The sequence below is a fragment of the Zosterops lateralis genome, assembly GCF_965231275.1.
Source record: "Zosterops lateralis genome assembly, chromosome: 1".
NCBI classification, from domain to species: domain Eukaryota; kingdom Metazoa; phylum Chordata; class Aves; order Passeriformes; family Zosteropidae; genus Zosterops; species Zosterops lateralis.
The window spans coordinates 128,810,848-128,831,651 of record NC_139762.1 but is presented as its reverse complement, the minus strand read 5'-3'; the positions used below and the strand labels follow the sequence as shown (position 1 = coordinate 128,831,651).

The window sequence follows — 20,804 nt, the reverse complement described above, 5'->3', positions numbered from 1 at the left end:
AAAAAAAAGTCTCAAAGATGAAGCAGTTGTGTAGATTCCAAGCAAGTAATACAGGACACATTTAAAAAACATGAAAAATGGTTTAATTTCATTAACTGTGGTGTAATAGGTTGTGCATCCCACTCTTGGTAAACCACAACGGCATTTACTGGCTATTGCTTCAAAGCACTACTGGTTTTCATCCCTTTCATTGGCCAAATGTGTTATAAGAGCATTAGCTGAAGTCTGGAAAACAGTTCTCATGGATTTTGCTTTAATGATAAATCTAGCATATACTACACTTGTTGATATAATCAAGTGAATGGAATTTCCAAAATCTTGACTTAATGTCTTTTAAGTATGAAGCAATAATGTTTTTATGAAGTAGCTTTTAAATGGCATTTGTTGAAGTGGAGAGCAGCTGGATTAGAAGGCTCTGTTTCTAACTGCAATCAGCGATGATCATGGTATCATATTACAGTCACCCTATAAAATAGCTTGTATTTTAAGAAAAAATGGAGGAGGGGGGCAGGGAAGAGAAGGTAGGAATGGAGAGAAAAGCAAGCATGGTCTGGGTGATGCCCAATGGGGTCTGGAATTGGTTACAGTTGGGTAATGTTGCTTCAGCTGTTTGGGCAACAGTAGTATAGTTCTCAATACAGGAAGTTCTTTATCAGTTATTAAGTTTTTTAAATGTCTTGGAGATACAGTCAATATGCATTTCTCAGGCATGTAGGGTGGCTTTTCAATTCTAATTTTTACCAGGATAAAATTTAACTAAAATAGTGATTATAATTGTATAACCTTTTACACTTCTTTCCTGTGTTTCTCTGTAATACAAAGTCTTTTTTGCCACTTTTGCATTTATATCCATTTGTGTAAATGGAATTTACCTCTGAACAATCCATCTTTTTCAGTTGATAGGTTTTGCGAACATAGAAAGTATTTTCTTTTGTTTCTTACAGAACACTTAAGTATGTTAGTGATGGTGTGTTCTAAAATTTGTCACTGCTGAGTCTCAAACTTTAATTTAGGAAGCCATTGTATCCTTCCAGTAATTGTTTATCATTCTCCTCTTTTACTATGTAGCATCAATGGATTACCTGCAAGAATTTTCTGTTGTTGCTGTTTCAGTAACAGCTTGTCATTTTCCTGTGGTAAGCAAGGTGTATCTTCTTCACTGAATTATCAAGGTCTGCTAGCTTAACACTGCACAGAAATGTCTTGCATAATAAATGCATAAAAAATTTGGAGACGTGAAATGCTCTTACTAGATAGTGCTGTTGATCAGTATTTTTGAATACTTCCCAAGTGGGCCTCTTCTATACTTTAATTTTTATTAATTTAATTTTTTTAAATGACATGCTATCTGCAGCAAGAAATGAATTTCAAAAATGACTATTTCCTTAGATTTTTGGGTTTTGTTTCTTTCTAAAGGGTTTGATACAGTCTTAGGCAGGATCTGATTAAGACATGTGTAATACAACTGTACCTAAAATGCCAGCCAGCAAAGGCAGGCACATTTTTGAATATGAGGTTAAAATTAAAAGAAAACAAAAGTATAGATGACTTGGTTGTGAAGAAGGTCTAAATATGGTTTGGATTGTGCAAGCAAAAATAATATAATCATCCCTGCCACGTAGCTGTATAGACACATCCTTCATCATAAGAACTGTGTTTCCCTATCCATTACTTCAAATAAGTTAATTTTTCTTCCTGGAAAAGAGCTTTTGTTCGAAGTGCTTCACTTACCTGAGCTTCTAGACAGAGAAGAGGGTCTGTGGCTTGATTTAGTTGTATTGGAATGCTGTTCTTTGGGAACAGTCTCAGGGAAGGTTGCCTCGTGATGTGTTTAGATCTTTAAGTTTAATTTTTTAAATTGGAATGGGTTATCTTGGAGGGCTCAGACCACATTCAAATCCATACATACAACAAGGCTAAGCCAAGTTCTATGTTCAGTCTGCTCAGGGAAGTAGGTCCTGGTGTTCTGCCAGCTTTTATGAACTTCCTCTTTTGCAGAGCCCTACTACTATGAGAGTGTTCAAGACTCTCCTTCCTTTTCTTCTGTCTCTTACTAGGACATTCCACCCCTCACCAATCCCCTTGTCATTGCTCTTCTTCCCTCTTAAATTTATATTCTCTTATAATTCACTGCATAATATTATTACTTAAAACCTCCAATTCTTCTTTAATTTTTTTGTAAAATTCTCAAAAACACTTTCTTAAAGATGTCCTGAGAAGGCACAGTTTTGCTTTATGGCCATCACAATATTTTGCTCTATAATATTGTGGTCATCTTGAGCTGTTATTCAAGAAAGATACTTTAAGTTTTTATCTGAAGTAGAGGTAATTGATTTCTTGTAAACAATTAGTAAGGTTATAGATCATTTTAATAAAGCAAATATTGTACTTTTGAATGTAGTTTTTTCATCACTGTTATAATATGCCATTAAATCTTGAAAACTTTGCCTTCAAACCATCAGTCGGTTTCTGCCATATTCCATTTCTTACTATATCTTTGATATGGACTCTGCCTTCAGTTTACTAGATTAGTAATTCCATTGTTAAAGCTTTGTCCGTGTATTTTGTAGGCTGTAAATCCAAGATGGGTGCAAACTTTGTATCCCCGAAGTTATGAATTTTCTGTTTTGATTTGGATAGATAGTTTTTTCAATAAAAAGGAATAATTAACTTTGCCTTTTACATTTACCTGATGTTGGAGGAAAAGGGTTAAAAATGGAAGGATGGTGAGGAGGATGGTAAGTTTGCTCAAGTGGCCTTGCTGCTGGGAATGCTAAGAATACCAGGGTGGGAGAACTCCATTTCCTATGCCTAGCGCTGTCCATCCTCTGCCTGTTTTGAGAAGTAGAATTCCCTTGTAGAGATATCACATTCTAACAGACATGCCCAAGCCTCCTGCTGGGACAGAGTGAGAGAACAAAAGCTCAGAGATCATAAAAACTCAGCTTTGTGATAAACTATTACATGCATGAAGCCCTTCAGTGTATTGGGGAAGGAAGTAATCCCTTCTGCTGTCTGCTAGGAAGAGCTGAGCCTAACAGAGCCCGTGTCCCTGTATGTCTCTATGTGCTGGAATGAGTGTCTCTGCCACCCAGCTTCATTAGTGAGGGAATTAAATAAATCTGCTCTTTGCATTTCAGCTGTGGTTTGGTGGTTGCACTGGTTACTTGTATGTGTTGATTCATACCCCCCGTGTTCCATTTTTTGTTTCTAAGTGTTTCTTTTTGATTTTGTTATGACATGTTTTAGTGGCTTTTATACTGAATATGGCTGAGTACTGTTCATCTGAGTCTGGTGCCTTTTCAGCATTTACTACAACCTGTTTGGCTTAAAAAAACAGCTACCTTTATACGCATGAGGAAATGACTATGTTGTTATTAGTTATGTATCAGTAATTATAATGATTAGATCTTATGTTACCATAATATTAACATAACCTTCATGTACATTTCTGAGCCCCCAGTAGTGATATTTCTTGTGGATGACACATACCTGGTCTTGAAATGTCATTAGGTCATGTTTAGGAAAGTGACCTTTAGGAAGCCCCTTCTCTTCTTTCTTGAAATGATGCAATTAACTTAATGAAGCATGGGCAGTTGGGAATGGATTCCTGCTCATAGTGTTCCCAGGTGCTGCCAAAGTCTTGGTCTATGCAAGGAAAAATGTGGTTATGTTCTCAGTGCCAGTCAATGTCTGCTCTACCATGGTGTGGAATTGACATCTTTCCCTCAGTACATGACATTTGAAAGAGCTGGTATTAGTGTGTAAACAGGTCACCTTCAGAAAAAAGAGCAATATACAAGCTCTGGTAAATTTTTATATTTCCAAACATAGACCAAAGGGAAGGAAAGCACAGGTGCCTGCATATTTGAACTCAAAGTTTAATGGATGAAATTAATATAGGACTAGTCCTGATAGCATTTATAGTTTCTCATCTTTTCTGAGGCAGTTTTTAAGTGCTGAAATACATACCATTCTGAATAAATGGGTGGCAAACAGTTTTAAAAATTTTATTAATTTTCTTACTGATTCTTTTTATTCTTGATTTTGACATATGAAGTTTCTTAAAGGAAACTTGCATAAAATTAAGTTTACTGCTTTTTCTGGTTGATTAAAATATTTTTAACATCTGTATGACCACCATGAAATTCTCTGGATGCTGATGTCTTCTAAACAGTTTTGAGAGAAAGTCGTATTAGTTGAGTTTTAAAATTTGTTAAAATCAGCAAGTTAATCACAGTGTTGTTCATTCTGCACTTCTCTTTATCAAGTGTTTTTAGGAATTCACTTGTGATCTAAGCAGTTACAGCAAAAAAAAAGGAATAGAAAAATCCTATATGAATATAGTAAATGTGATATAGCATAATATATAACTAGTAAGAAACTTTGATATACTAACTATAATTGATTCCAGCGATTTGTCTGTTAAAGCCAATGCAAATAATTGTAACATCTGTCAAAAACCAACCACTAGCATGAAAACCTTTTAACATTTTGCACTTAATAAACTATTTTATACATAAACTACCTTATTGTTTATATTAAAAACTAAAAAATATTTGGTCTGTTCCAGCCATTCTAACAAAAACTTTAATAAGTAGACATTGCATAAAAATGACACAATCCAGCAGTTATTTGGTAAGGCCAGCATAATCATAAATTTACCATCCATGCTTTTCCAAAAATACTAACCCATATTGTTCTCTCTGGACCTGTTGCAGGGATGACTAATCCAGCTGCTGAGGTCTCCCTTTATGTGTTTGATGGAACACTTGGCTTGCTAGACTACAGCTGTGTGTTTATGTGCAGTGCACACCTGCAGGGGCCTGACAAATAGCTGTAGTATGCAGAGTATACAAAATTACCCTGGCAGTGCTGCAAATAAGGAAGTTTCTGTTTTGAAGTCCATATGTGTGTGAGTCTGAGATGCCAGCTGGGGTATTTATGTTGCATTGCACAGATGTAAAACTGCCAACTGATTTTATACCAAATAAAGGCTAATCTTTTTATACATACTTGGTGTCAGAGTTATGAAGTGGTACATAAGAATGTTCTCACGACTTAGCTCTTTTAAAATAAAAGCTGACATTAAAAATGCTCGAATGCACAATATGCATAGATGCTAAAGATAAAAATATGCTGTATTTACTTAGATATCTGCTGTAGCATGGTGTTTTAAAGGTTTTATTGTTGCTGATGTATAGTTTTTAGCTGCACATAATCAAGACTTGATTTATTGTACGCATATACACTATGCTATATATTCTTTTTTCCAGGAAGTCACTTCAGCTCTGTGGTGAATCCAGTTTATGGGTTCTAAAATGTGAAAGCCCAATTTATATAGCTACTTAACTTGAAAGCTTTGCTTTCCTATTTTCAAATGTTCTTGAGCACAGTGATAATTTTTTCATTCAATGTAGTATGTATTTTGAAAATAGTTATCCTTGTTAGTAAACCTTGTTTGTGAAGATACTTTTAAAGGTAATACTTGTTTCCAAATACTAAATTAAAATGGAAGCACTGTTTTTAGCACACTCATTTGCTAAAGCTAACAAATAGCACAGATACGAGTTCTGATAGTTTGATTTCAGTCAGTAGCTTGGCTTTTGGTATGAAGTGGTTGTAAAGACAACAAGGAGAAATTAATAGTTTGTTTTGGGTACTTAAATACTGCATGCTAAATCCTTTTAAATGCCTAAAATGAAGGCTTAGTGGGGGACAGAGGGTTAATGTGCAGATGTGAAAATGGACAACTTTCGTGCTTTTGACTACTCACTGGAAGTTCTCTAAGCACTTAGCTACTTTTTTAGGCTTAACACACTTTTCCTTCAATTAATTTTTTTCACATTACTGTGCGAAGCAATTTTCGTAACATTTTTAATTTGTTGTTTATTCTGGGCTACTAAAACATTTGAAGATGTGCAGAATTTTTCTTTGCCTTACTCTGTCACAGTGTGTACTTGAAATCCGTTTATGCTACGTGTGTAAGAACAAAGGAAATGGGAGCAATGTTGAATTATATCACTATAGAATGTGTCCCAAAGGACTTAGGAGTTTATTTTGCTAAATGTAGTGCACAGCTTAGAACTGGCTAGCCATCACACACAGCTCACCAGGCTGGTGGAGTTTTTTTAAAGCAAAAGAATTTCATACATATGCACATATGCGTGCACATGCTCACCCTGAGAGCACAGTCTTGGGCTTCTTGTGCTTAAAATTAACATCTGCAAGTATCCCCTAGAAGCTCGAACATTATCCAGGTTCACATGGTTTAGAAGTAGAGTTTTTTGATGGCTGAATTTTAGAGCAGAAACCTCAGGCATTACTATTAGCTGAAGAGTTGAGCTGTACCCCCGTAATACTGCCAAGGCATGTCCCCTGGCTAACATAATAAGGGTGCCTGTGAGACACTCAAACTAGCATTAACTGCTGAGAACTAGTCTGTGAGCAGAGAGGGCTGGGGAATCAACACAGAATGCCAGATCTCCAGTGAAAAATGGAGACACTTCAAAAGAAGCTACTTCTGCTAGATGAGTATAGGAAGTCTTAATTGTTGTTATATCTTCTACTTAGGAAGTATATTCAAGAGTGAAAGAGCAGAATTCTCTTGTTGGGTGAAAAAATGTGTTGCAAAGATGGTTCAGTTATTTTGTGGCAGGACCAGCTCTGTTATAGAAGGATATCACTTCAAACAGATTGCAGCCACTGCAGGTTGCAAACACACAACTGAAGGCTTCTAGTTCTCAGCCCATGCACAGATGTCTTTCAATAAGTTTAGCCAGTAATTTCTTCAAATTGCTCAGTTTATCAGCAGCACATGTCATCAATCCTGGAGTGGTTGCTCAAGTCAAACTACAGAATCCTTAGCTTACAGACACAGCTGCAAACAGGTGAACAGGCAGAAAGTAATTTGTGCAGCTTGGTGGCTGTCAGACAAAAGACAGACAATCTGTGTTTAAAACAGATTGCAGGCCTTGCATGAGCCAGACAAAAGGGATTTCTACAACTGCAAATAATTCCAAGGTTAACATATTTTCCTTTCTGCCATTAGGTTATTTGTTAAAATTGGAAACAATGAGCATTATAAATCTACACAGAAACTAGAGATAAGATGAAAGAGAAAAACAGATCGCTAAATAAGTTTACATCCTTCTTTTGAAAAGCATACAACTGGTATTCATATAGCACTCCTTTTTATAAACTAAGCTTAGTTATAATACCTATGAGGATGTTTAATACAGATTGTTAGTTATGCTAAGGAAATCTAATTGGGAAAGGAAACAACATTGTAAAAACAGTAAGTTTGTAATATTGTTCCTCTGTCTTAAAAAATTTGACTTTTTTTTTCTTTTCAGAATCTCCTTTGGTTATCATTCAAAGATAATGTGAAGATTTTGCAAGACTTAATTTAAACTTTGAAGTCCTTTCTATCTCAGCTATCTTAATATTGGGTAGATTTATCACGATTTACTGTATCAAGTATATCAGAGTGAGATATTTGTAGCAAACAAGCATACTGTAGTGCTAACCTAATTACAATAAATTAGAAAATATGCAATTGCACAATCACAGATATTACCTCAGATGTGTGACTATAGAATATCTATTCCTTCCACTTCTCATGGGCTCAGTAAACTTGCCTTGACCTCCAAGCTTCTGCAGCCTTCCATGAGGTACTAATCAAGCTAATGTAATATAGCCCTTCTTCCTGTTTAGTTCAGTGAGTAAGTACTTACGTGCAATAACATTGATGGGTAATTCTATGCCTAGTTTAAGTTCTGGCAAATTTATTTTCCATGTTACTTAAAACTTACCAGCAGATAGATTGTGGGTGGAAGAAGATGCAAAAAGTAACTGTCTACTCTAAAGTAGCATCTGCTTCTGTGAGGATATGGTTCTGTGCATAGGGGATAAATCATTCTGCTTTGAAATACATGGAAATCAACGTACTTTGTGTGCAATGTAGTGATATGTATTATGATTAATTCATGAATACAATGAATAATCATGCAAAAGTGATTACATAACTTACTTTTGCCCCATCAAAAGCCACTGTTGTTTTTTTTTAATGAAAAAATAAAAATATGTTCTTCTTGTTGCAATCATGCCTGTATTACCTACTTGAATACAGCATAAGTATTGTCATAATTGAAGACTACTGTTGTACAGCTATTTCAAGTTCATAGTATTATTGAAATGGAGCACTAAATTCTGCAGGGAAACTTGATTGTGAGGCTGAATTGAAAAATTCTTTAAATCTCTTAGCTATGAAGATATCACAAGCATGTGCTATGAGCTATAATGGAAGTACCATTTTTCATGTTTTCTGACAAAATGCAAATTCCAGTATAAAATTGTGTCTTTAGTTTGTGCTGTGTTACAGGACTCCTTGCACTTGAATTTTCTTCAATTTTTTGTGTGTTAATAGGCCACAAGGTTTTTAACATTTCAAAAATTAATCACACTAATGGAGATTTTCTATTCTTTGGATAGGAAAGATTATATACTGGATTCTGTCTTTGAAATACTGACAGCTCGTGTATTGCTTGTTGATTGTGCAGGGTGTATGCTGCAGATTGCAGCCTGACATTGCTATGGTGTTCCATGCATGGGCTTCATGTATTCACTGTAAAGGTGAGATCATCATCTTTAAAGGATGGTTTTAATTTGTGTTGGTGAATCAAGTGGATACTGTACTTAAGGAAGGGGAAAAAAGCGTATTCATGCAGGTTGCTGTCTGCAGTCCAAATTGCTGATCAGAGGGCCTTTATACACATCCGTAATGTGCTGTGCAATATAAGCTGAAATATATTCCACAAGGGAGGAAAACGGAATAGGTTACATACGCTGTTCCTAAGTGCAATGAATATAAAACTCCATTACTCACTTTAAGCAGGTGCTTTTTATATGAGGCTTTAAAGAAATATAAAACTGCTGGTAAAATGATTGGTTTGTACAGACACGACTTAACTTCCAGTACTTTGACGAGATAAAGAGGCTAAAAATATTTCTACAAACATTTCTTTAATGATTTCGAGGATTAAAGGTTAATATCATCCCAGTGTAAGGAACTGCCATTCCAGACACTAATTGTATTGTTTTCTTTAAGTCCTCAGGAGTTGCATAGACCATTTAAAAGAAAATACCAACATATTTGTTAAAATTCGAGTATTGTATTTTTAATTTGATATCCTAGACAGTCTGTATTAAATTGTTGGAAGGAGTACAGTGATATAAAGAATTGCAGTGTGATATAGAAAATTGTGAATAAGAATGATACTCCAGTTAGAAAAACCCTCAACTTTAATGAAAGTGAAATTTTGTCATCTGTGTGCATGGAAAACCACATGTAAAGGGGTAAACTCAGACTTTTTGGTTAAAACAGCATATACTCTCTGAGAAGGAGAGTCATGGGAAGATTGTTCATGATAATACTAATACTGTATTTTAATCTTTCATTTCAATTTCTATCATATTTTACTTACCCACCCTTTCTGAATAACTGTTTTCCTGCCATTTCCTACTCCTTTACAGTCAGTGATTGTAGCAGCAATCTCTGTGGTCCATCTCCTGTCACTTGACTCTGGGCTTTTTCCATTTCCCAGCTGAGGGATGTTAACGTTCTCTTTTGCTTCTCCCCCATGCCAGCAACTCAAGAAATTAACTCTTAATGATTACACTTTAGATGTTCTTTATTTTTGATAATACCACTACTGAACACATCTGACCTTCTTTTGAATTTTTATGAACTTCTGCAGTTTCTTTACTGCTTAAAGGATTACTCTGTCCATCCTCTAGAATCCTTATCTTGTTTACCTCTTTACTACTGTCCTATATTCAGTAAGCTCCAACTGAGCCTGTGAGATTTCAGCATATTATTAGATATTATGTTTGACAGCAAACAGGTGACCAGGTATCATTTGTGTTACAGGGAAGCTCAATCATAAGTGATACCTGGCACTACTTGTCTTTTTAGCATAGTAGGTATGTTACATAGCACTATAAGGTTTGGATCTGTTCTGATGAAGGAGGCTTTTTAAAGGCAATATAAACTCGTAGGAAATGTTTATTAGTTTTGTAGTTGCTCAAAACTCAAATAGTTTATTTGAGTAGATGTGCCTTAGAGAAAGGAGCTCCACAGGTGCAACAGAAGGGTGTAAGGTCTGAGATGAGCTCTGATTTGTCTGAGAATTTGTTCTTTTCTCCTACAATTTGCTGTACTAGAAGGCTGCTCTTCAGTTACTACCCAGCTTTTTACTAAAGGAAGAGTTGTAAAATGCAGACTTTAATCCTGAGTCTAAGAAAAATAGCACTTTTTGCTTAATGTGTTTGAAAATAAGCCCTTTGAGCTAGTACTGGATACAACTTGAAATAGACTAGATAGAAAATGCATTTCAGATTTTTTGAGATCCTACTAGTATTTATTAATGAATGAAAGTGTTTTCATATATTTTACATGTTGACATTTGGCATGAGCTATTATTATCCTCAGATACAGCAAAACAATTGTATTTGAAATGGATAGAAGGTTGTACAACTGAGATGGAAGCAACCTATTGCAAGTGCATGGCTTCCAACCAAAGGGTGTCTTCCTGAGAATGGGAATTGTAAGCTCTTTCCTCCATCTGTCTGTCTTCATCTTTTTCAGGATCTCCCCTCAAATACTTTACTGTGCAGGTTTCTCAGGTTCTTATTTATCTGTATCCCGGAAGCATTTGTATGCGTGTCACTTTTTTCATTTGTCTACTGACAACAGATAGGTATGAGAATTGATAGGACATGGTTTTCTAGAGTTACAAGCCAGATTTTGATGGGTTTTTGTATTTTCTTGGAAGAAAAAAGTTATTTTAATGCATCAACTTTGGCTTCTACCATTTGTCTCAAATGATACAGAATATCTGAAATGCAGCTGTTGGATTGGGCAGAAAGGAAAACCAGGCCTTTTCTTTTTGAACATCAGTTTACAACAGCAGGAAGAGTAGCACTAAAGCTACTTTAATCCTGTGTCCTGACCAGTGCCATATTGTCAAATCCAAAATAATGGCTTGAATTAAGTATGCTTATAATTGGCGATGCCTAAATAGCCGGAATCTTAGCAATAATGAGATGAATAATAATAAATTGCCCAAAACTACATTTTTCACAGCAAAGTTCTAGAGCTGTTCGATACTATTTGTGTTTAAAGATGGAAAATGGTATTTCTTTTCTAAGAGTTGGCTGTTTAGATCAAAAAGATCCACAGTCCAGCAGGGAGCAGGAGAAGTCTGGTGGTGTGGGATGAGGTCAAGATTGCTCATGGCAGAGGGGTTTGTGATTGTCTCTGTTGCCCATGCCTGACCTCCTCTGACATGTGATGTGCCAGGGGACAGCTGCTTGCCACTCCATAGCCCCAGCCTGGCTTGCAGGTCTACAACCCATTGTCTGAGCTGCCCTAGTTTTTCCCTACAGCTGCTGAGGTAGAGCTGCTCACACCTCATTCCCCTGCTCTCACAGCACTCGTGCCCAGCTTTGTGCCTCTGCCAACTCCAGTGCAGTTTTTGTGGCAGATTGCTCTCACAGAGTGATTGCTGCTAGTGAGATTCACATCTTCCCCCTCACGTTTCCTATCCTGAAAAAACTTTGCAAATACTGCGTAGTAGTAAATTAAATAAATATTACTAATCACAGGTGAAACTTAGCAGTCAGTGTGCAACACTTGCAAATTGTTGTCCAGCTGTGCTCCAGTCAGTGTTTGGTATCATCACAGGTGGAAACAGCACACTGGGAGTTATGGTAGGACCAGAAGGGAATGTTTCTGTTACTAGAAGGAAGGCATGGTTAAAATTTTCACCCTTATCTTCACTAACATCACCTCCAGCTGCACTGTAAAAAGCACCTAGAGGACGGTGTTTGGTCACTTGATTACTTCTTTTGGTGAACTTGGCAGTGTTGAGTTTGCAGTTGGACTTGATGATGTTAAAGGTCTTTTTCAGTGTTAATAATTCAAGTGATTCTGTGCAGTTCAGTGGTAGCTGTTTAGTTCTCATATGAGCATTCCAAATTAAAATCACATTTTACCTTACTGTATAATCTCTTAAAACAGATCATCAATAAGGAATATTTAAAGCTTCTTCTTACCTAGAATGCCTTAAGCATATTATTCCAAATGTTTTATGTTTTCTTCAATATTGGTTTTCAGTTTTTGAACCACAGGTTTCTTATTTACCTCTCCATTTGAAGCAGGATTTTAGAATAATCAAGAGGCTTTTGGGTTAGGGCAAATGGGGATCTGTATGAAGGCCATAGTGTGGGGAATCTTGAAACAGGAATGTAGCAACAGGATTTTGTCTTTTTTAAGTGACTCTCCCTGTAGGTGAAATGTTGGTATTCTTTAGCAAGCTGGGAAATATTTTGCAATATGTAAATCTTCGTTTATAACGATGACCCTGCATTTTGTTTAGTATTTAGGCAATGGAGAAACCTTAGTTAGTTTACAGTCAATTTAAGGAATTAAGTGATAAGTTGGAGAGATTTTAACATGTGCTTTTTGTAGTTTTTGTTCTGATGAAGAGAATGATGCATATTTACATTAATAAATATTTTATCATTGTTGCCCATGAACAAAGCCAATTATAAGCTTGACTTTCTGTAGGGAGCATTGCAGTCTGTCACTAAATGTCACCGTTTCATGGATTTACTTTTTCTTTTAGTACCATGGTTGAAGAGAAAATAAAATCAGAGCTGTTTTTAGGACAGGGGTCTCTTATGTGTGGAGTTCTGGCACAGAAGCTCAAGTCAGTAGACAATCTGTCCAATATGTTAAAGGCAAGACAAGTCTACCATAATCCTGTTGTGAGTGCTCTGTTAAGTCTTGGGAGTTGGTGGAGATGAAACAATAATTTCTTAGAATAGTGATATGTAGACTAAAAACTGGTTGATACAGTTACATGAAAATAAATAACTATGATAATCAGAATAGAAACTCTGATGTTAAATAAAGTTGAGTTAGACCAAACGCCCAAACAATTTTACCTTGACAGTTCCTTAAAGTAAGCTGCCTGAATTAACTGTTTTGAAGAAGAAAGTAGTAGTCTGTGAGTATATACAATAGGATTTCAAAATATGGTCTGTAGACTGTATTGACAGATTGAAAACATGCAATTGTGAACACAGTGAAGATGCTTGAGGTACTTCATTGCAAAGACTTGATTTTACTATGGAAAACCACAGAAAATACTTATACCCCAGTTTCTACATTTTAGGAAAACCTCTCTTTTTCTCTGTTTTTCCAGTTAAAAACAGGAAGGACAAGAGTGTGGGGGGAGGCAGAGGGAACCTCAAACACAATACCCCAGTGTTTTCAGGTGATGTGTGTGTGAGGAAGCAGAATGATTGAAAGAGATGTTGAAGTTCCTATGTTGCTGCTGTTTTATTGCAAATAAGAATGTGAAAGCTTTATGCTCTCCCAATCCTTTGAACATGAAAAGGAGGACTGGTGCCAGTTAGAGCTGGTCTTTGTGGCTTCTGTTATGTTCTTTCTGAAAGGAGGAAGGAATTAAGTTTGGTTTTAGCTTGGAGTTCCTCAGAAGTGCCATCTCTCTTCCAGAAGTTCTCACAGAGCACTGCCTTAGCAGAGGCTGAACTCAGATGAGTATCTCTCAGGAAAGAAATGAGGTTTCTCTTATGCTTCAATTTGTTTACTAGCTTTTCTGTGTTAGTCATGTAAAACCTAAATATATGTTTCTGTGAAAATAATTTGACATTTTTGTCATGATTCCAGTAAGACTTACGCTTCCATGTTTTTTCATTTAGTTAATAGTGCCTTACTTTTATTCATGAATTGATCTTTTTACTGTTTGAAATAATTTTTGACAAGTATGTGACAGTCTTCTACTATATCATGTTGCCAAACCATAGTTTATTGGTACTTAATGCTTTAAATATTGAGATTTTTACTTCAGAGGCCACAGACTAAATGTGGGTACAATTCATGTGAAGTTGTTTCTAAAAGTTTGTCATGCCTTACTCATTTCCTATTTCATATTTTGTAGTTCTTTTATGATCTTTCTAAAGAATTATTGTATTTCAGGGATTTGGCGACACACAGTCCTGACTTGTCCTCAGAATCAGTAACATACCTATTCTCTGGTTTTCTGTGCTTGTTATTGATTAGTTTAGGTTTTGTTTCTTGGTTTGCCAGTAATCACTGAAAGTTCACGTTATCACAAATGGATTGGTAAAAGATGTTCATTGGTAGAATCACTAATTAGGTACTGTTTTTAAACAGGCCTTAAATTAAATGAGCGCTTAGATTTCTATGCTTGTTAGAAGAAATCCTGAGCTGATCTGTAAAGACATAGTTGTGACCTGCTTATAGCTATTTGTTTCCACCCTGCTTGCTCATGGAATGACACTGAATTCAGGAAGTTTGGGCAAGCTGTGTGGTTGGCTTATGTACATGAAACAGACCAAAGCTACATCTGGAAAATTGGAGTGAGGATGTGAATACCTGTTTCAAAGTGTGGGAAAACCTTTCTTGACAGTGCAATATTTCTGTACATGTACCTGGAACACAATGGTCTTCAGCCTTGGAGTTTTAATTAAACTGAGGTAGTATGTGCAAGGTGTAAATTGTCAAGGTGTAGTAGATTTTAAGTTAGAAAACTTTTCTGCCTATTTTTGGGTTCCACTGTGTGGAGAGAACAAATTTTAAGTCTTTGGTGATGTGAAGTATTCTGTGTCTGAATCAAGTGAAACAGGCTGTGCTTGATCACTGAGTGTACACATGGGTATTGGGAAGGAAAGACTGGATTTTTACTGCAAATCATTCTAACAATGGGCAAGATGTTTCCAGGAGAAAAACCAGACATCTAGAAAATTTATCTAGAAGGTGCCAGAAGTTACATTTCATGGTGACTGGCATATGTATCTCTTTCTCCATAATGTCTTTAATTCCCCTATCCCTGGTGAAAATAATGAATAAACTGAAGAAAAACTGATTTGTACTAAAAAAAGGTGTTGCCCTAATTTGACTCCACTGAGCAAGAAAGTCAAGTAAATCTGAGTTGAGCTTTTGCAAGTGAAATTCCAGAAGAATGAGTACAGCAGAAGTTTTACTCTCTTGTCTTGCACCTTGGAAATAAGCCTTTCTCGTATTTAATTTGCAGGATACTGAATTTGCATAATGTGTGCTCTTGGCAGTGATAGATTTGGTTTTCCTAGTATCTGTTCAAATTCATGCTCAATATCTTAATTAAAATGTTGTGGTCTGTTTATCTCCATATAAAATTTCGGTTAGTAGGTGGAGGCACGGAGCATTTCTTATCTAGGAGTTTGAACACCTTCATGCTCAATCGATCCCTTAAAACACTACTTAAAAAAAGTTCATAAACTTTGAGGGGAGGGAAGGAAGCTCTAGTGTTTGCTTGCTTAAACATTTGTTTTCTGAAACAGGTATTTAAGGAGTATTTTAGTTATGTGAACAACCGTTGAGACTTTGATTTTATAGTGATATCACAATGAAAGAAATAAGGGAGACTATTTCCATCTCTATAACTAAAGTTACAGGGATGGAAAGTACAGATAGAAGCATATGAAGGAAACGAGGCTTCTTTCTTCTCTGTAGAGCAATTTGCCAATTTGACAGGTTTATGAGAGATGGTTCATAATTTCCAAAAAATTTTAGGGACTGAAGAAAATGGCCTCTGATTTTAAACAAATTCATTAGAAATAGTTTACTAAAAGTCTCTAAACTTTCCATGACTTGAAAAAGATTTGTGACTTGGCACGGGCAGTCACCTTAAGTTTAGGTGATTTTTGTTTTTGTGATGAAAGTTTAGTTCGACATTCTAAGTTTTTTACTGTGTTCTCTGTATGGGATTTCAGTAATTAATAAATAGATTTTTAGGGTATCCATCAGTCCAGAGCTGTGAAACCTGAGGGGAATTTTTTTCTGGCAACTTCTCCTGTGGCGTGCTGTAGTTTTCAGGTGTTGAAGCTGAAAGCAGGTTGCTGTTTGACATCAAAGCAACATAGAAGAGGAAGAGCATGAGAATGCTGTTTTCCCAATACTTTCCTTTCTATTTTCTGTTCAAATAGTTGAAAACAATGGATGAAGTGTTTACCCTAACCCCGTAGCAGAAAAAACCCCAGCTTATTACTGCTACTGATAACTTCTTCATATGCATTAAAATATGATTTTTAATTGTTTACGACCATGTTGTAAGGATTTGTGGGTTTCTTTAAGTGCAAGCCATTATGCTTTCCTGGCTTCCCATCATGGTCCTTAACCGCTGGCCAAATGAAAAGCAGCTCATTGGTTTGTTTGAGCAACGCTTTGCTGATTGTCATGGATATTAAGACTGGTCAGTTAAAGAGGAAAATACACTCATGTTTTCATGAGTGTTGTAGAAAATAAATGTCTTGGATAATGCTATCATCTTGCTGAAATTCAGTAAGTCACCTGAAATTCAGGTGACGGACTAGGAGTAAGCAGAAACAAGGAGTCAGCATGATCACACTAAACTTGGTTCCTTTTTTTCAAATAGGATGCTAAATTAAAATGTAAGTTATTCATCTAAGTAACATGAACAGTTTTAGTCTCAATGCAAAGAAGTTGTTCAGGATAATTATGAAAATTATTTAGTTTTTAAACTAAGTTTTCCATCATGAAGTGAGAGAAATATATTGGACATCACACCTTTTATTTTGATTCTTAAAACAATTGCTGAAAAATGAAAACAGCAATAAACTACCAATTTTAGGAGGGCTTAAAAGACAGGTGTCAAATTATGATCTCGGTTTGATTTGCTTTAACTGTAATATTGGCTGCTACTAACAGTTTAATAATCTTTGGTTTGGAATTGGCAGAAGATGGAGAAAACAATTTTTTCTTTTTATTTTTCTTTTTCTTTTTCTTTTTCTTTTTCTTTTTCTTTTTCTTTTTCTTTTTCTTAAATGTAGTGGCCTCTATTTTTGTTTGACAAATTCATGCTTTGTGTCAGATACCATGCCTTAGATCAAAGGGGGTTTTCAGCTTTAAAAGAGGCTTACCCTGGACAAAAATGGGAATGAGGATCTGTTCACAAGACAAACTGGTAGTTAGTCTTTCAGACTGAGAACTGATGGGGTGTTGTAATGGAAGGTACACAAATTAGTTTCAGTGAGTATTCTTTGAGCCTGAAGCCTTCCTGAGTTGTAAATCAGGAGAAGTCTGGACATACCTCAAGGACAGAAAATGGTTAAAATTTGATAAGATATATAAGAAATTTAATTCTTAGAGTGTGGAACCTACTTTCAGATTCAGTCTGCTTTACCATGTGTTGTGTGTACCTTCATATGTTTCTTCTTGCTTTCTATCGTTGAAAGTACTTTTTATTCAAAAATTGTTTCAATGTCTTACCAGAAAAAAACTTGAATATATGTTAAGAAGATGCTTGCTAAAATATTTTATATGCACCATGAAATATTCTTCCATCTCTTGGAACTGGAATAGGCACAGTGAACTAAGCATAATTACTAAATTTAATCTGAAATCTTCTGTTCCCTATAATTTTTTTTAGGATATTTTTCCTTACTAGATAATATGTTTTAAAGGTTGTTCTTTGGGTTATGTCTTTTGAGAGATTTTGCAAAATACCTAATTAATTCTGTAGATAATTACTTTTCTTTAATGTGTTTAATAATCTTGAAGTATGTATAAAAATGCTGTTTTATCTGATATTTCACAATACCTTCCTTGCATAATTATGGATTTTGGAACAAATTCTGTGTTACCTACATGAGGAAATGGTTCCATAATTATACTAATGTTTGCATAATTAACAAGCTGCTTGCCAAATTTATCTGACAAATTCCAAGTTGCTTCTGCATGAGGGGGAAAAAAAAACCCATAAAAAAGGCAACTTGTGTTAGTTTTTCCTTTCATACTTCTTACAGGTGTTGAAACTATTTGTTTCTAATTTGCAAGTGAATTTATGTGGGTTTTTTTCTGATAGGCAGTGCTGTACAGATTTGGAGGGCTGGCTTCCTCCACCTATGCTCTGGGGCTGTATTGGGGGGGCTCTGCCAACATATCTCAGTCCTGGCTTTGTACAAACCCCTGCTGCTTCTGCCACAATTCTAGGCAGCTCTTCAGAAGTGACTGCCAATAGCACTGACTTCTTCCAAGTGGTGCAGTAGTTTTCTGTGCTTACAAATGGGGGCTGAGGAAAGACCACCAAAACTTATTTCCACTTGTGACCTAAGGCAGGGTTTGAACTCCAGTTTCCGCTGAAGAATGGCAAGTGTGCCGTTGGCCTTCTGTACTGCTCAGCTGCATGGATTTAATGCTTTACATAGCTACTGAGTAAAATGTTGTTGTCTAAATAAAAATTGAAAACCCTTAGTAATTTTAAGATCCTTAAATTAAATGCTCGTAATAAAAACATAAAGAATAGTTGACGTGGCAATTACGAAGTGAAAACAAAAGTGTATCTATGTGTATATGTGCATATTTGTTTTTTGAATTTCTAAGTGGTCCTATGTGTTTTCCTCACAGTATTTATATATATTTCATGCATAAGTGTTTGTATTAAAAAAAAACATAATGCAGCATTCTTTCACTTTCATTTAAAACCTGTGAATCACAACAAAAAATTCTATAAGAACATCTAAGGTAGATAATTAAAATATAATTAAGTTTAAATGCCTTGGTGAAGGAATATAAAAATATTTAAATTCAACAGGCTAGTACATTTGCAGTTTTCTTTTATTAGGTGTGAAATCTAAGAATCCCCTGCCAGCTCTTGAGGGCTCAATCCAGAATGTTGAATTGAAGTACTGCGGCACATCATTGGTCAAATGTGCCTCTGGGACCGTGGGATCAATAAAAATTTGTGCCAAAGCCCCAGGTATGTGCAGCTGGACCATGTAAAACTTTATTGCCTGTATAGGAGAATTGGCCTTGCTTTTTACAAGGGGAGTTACTGAAACAAGAATTTACTCATTGTTCCTATGAATCAGAGAGGGGTTTTTGTATTCTGTTTTGGGTTTTTTTTGTTATTAGTAAGTATGTTGTGATGATCCAGTCTTGCCTCAGTATAGTCAAATTTTACACTGAATGAAAAAAATAGATTTTTTTTTTCTGCTGAGACAGATATCAGTCTAGAAGTATTCAAGAAGTAGCAGAAATACAGAATACTTTCTCCTAGCTTTATCCTTAGCATAATTTTGATGTATTCTCTTGATTGTTTAATGCCTCATTTTCCATTAATGCTACGGGTGTGTATTTTGCTTGTAAAGTTTTTGAGGCCTCTGTGATTTATTTATTTTTTTTTACTTCTTTAATAAAATTTTTCCTGAGGAATATGTGGGAACTTATCAACGTCTATGATGTTTTTACGGATAAAAGCAGATAAGGTCAAAAACAGTAACAATTCGCTGTCTTTATATTGAGTTCATGGTGATGTTTAAATAGATTATTTTATAAAGTTGGGAAGGAAATTACTGTTTTAAAGATCAATTCACTTTTCAATTGATCAAGAATTAATTACTTTATTTGAAATCCTCCTGGGTGTCAAGGCATTTACAGGATAAACATTAAGTAGGTTGTTCAGTAGTTTATATGATGCTGCTCTTTCTGTTTGCTCTTTTAATTCTGTGCTCACAATGTTAATTAATAGATGTTCTCTTTGGATTAGTGAATGTTTGGGTTGAAAATTTATCTTTTACACTAAAAGCAGTAAGGAATTTAATTTTTTATCTTAGGTGATGGTGGAAAGGAGAAACTGATTCCTTTAATTCAAGGCCCTTCTGACACCAGAGACTTACACAGCAGTAAATGGCTCAATGAGAGTAGAAAGCCAGAATCTCTCTTAGCTCCAGATTTGGTAGCCTTTACAATCCAAATTCCGCAGTATATGGACTACTGCCATAATTCTGGTAAGTACAAAACTCTTGTTAAGCTGGTATCACATTACATTTCTCCTATCCAATGTAATTTTCAAAAGAGGGGCTTGATATAAAATGTGCCAAATGTCAAAGTATCTTCTACACACACTGCTCAAGTTATAACTTCAGCTCACTGTGAGACAAAAGAACTAAAAGCTGTATTTTGATGTATGTCTTCTTCAATAAGGAGTGCTTCATTAACTTCGGTTTCCTTTTAAAATAATTATATGAAACTTTTGTAGATTTTAGGCAGGGGAAGGGGGAAGAGACAGGATCCATTTTGAGAATATTAGTTCTATTCTCTCTTCCTGGTACTGGGTCAGCCTTCTTATGCAGAAGTTGACATACTGAATTCTAAATGGTTCATATAAATTTGTAGCATAATTTATTATAAAGAATTTGTTTATCATAAAATTTGTTAACAATAAAAATAATTTAAAAAATACTGCAGGTCACACATCTGACCTCATCACATTTGATGTTGTGTGGTGGCCTTAAATGAGGAGTTAATAATTTGTGAGAGTTGTTTGGCTAAATTTTAGGGTGTTGTTGACCTTGTGGGTATAAATACTTTTACCTGACATTCTTATGGTTTCTGTGGTCTTTAAACAAAACATTGGTCTGTTTTAAGCAACACTGACAATTTTGAAATCTGTCTGGTTTAAAATAACTCATGTAGTTTGTGAAATACACCTGGAACTAAGTTTTGCTGTCGGTGTGGCGCTTCTTAAAACATGCTTTCATGTTTTTCAAAGCTGCTTCTGTTGCCATGCTACACATGGACTGAAATATGGGGAAAAAAAACAGTCCAAAAATGTGTCTAGGTTAAGGAAAGCAAAAGGATTACCTGATGCCAATATTATGAAACACAGAAGTAACTTCAACACTTCCAACTG

The 20,804-nt window shown here is 35.5% G+C and overlaps 1 protein-coding gene across 10 annotated transcripts in view; it reads left to right on the top strand.

Moving 5' to 3' along the window:
• Positions 1-20,804, top strand: part of VPS13B (vacuolar protein sorting 13 homolog B) — a 438,627-nt gene that overhangs the window by 119,453 nt on the left and 298,370 nt on the right. For 9 of the 10 annotated variants that reach the window (XM_083871399.1, XM_083871402.1, XM_083871397.1 and 6 more), the window contains 2 exons: positions 18,735-18,869; positions 19,726-19,899. The exons of the other annotated variant lie outside the window; for it this stretch is intronic. In XM_083871399.1, coding sequence (XP_083727525.1) covers positions 18,735-18,869; positions 19,726-19,899 — 309 coding nt within the window. The remainder of the gene's footprint in view (positions 1-18,734; positions 18,870-19,725; positions 19,900-20,804) is intronic. 10 annotated transcript variants of the gene reach the window in all.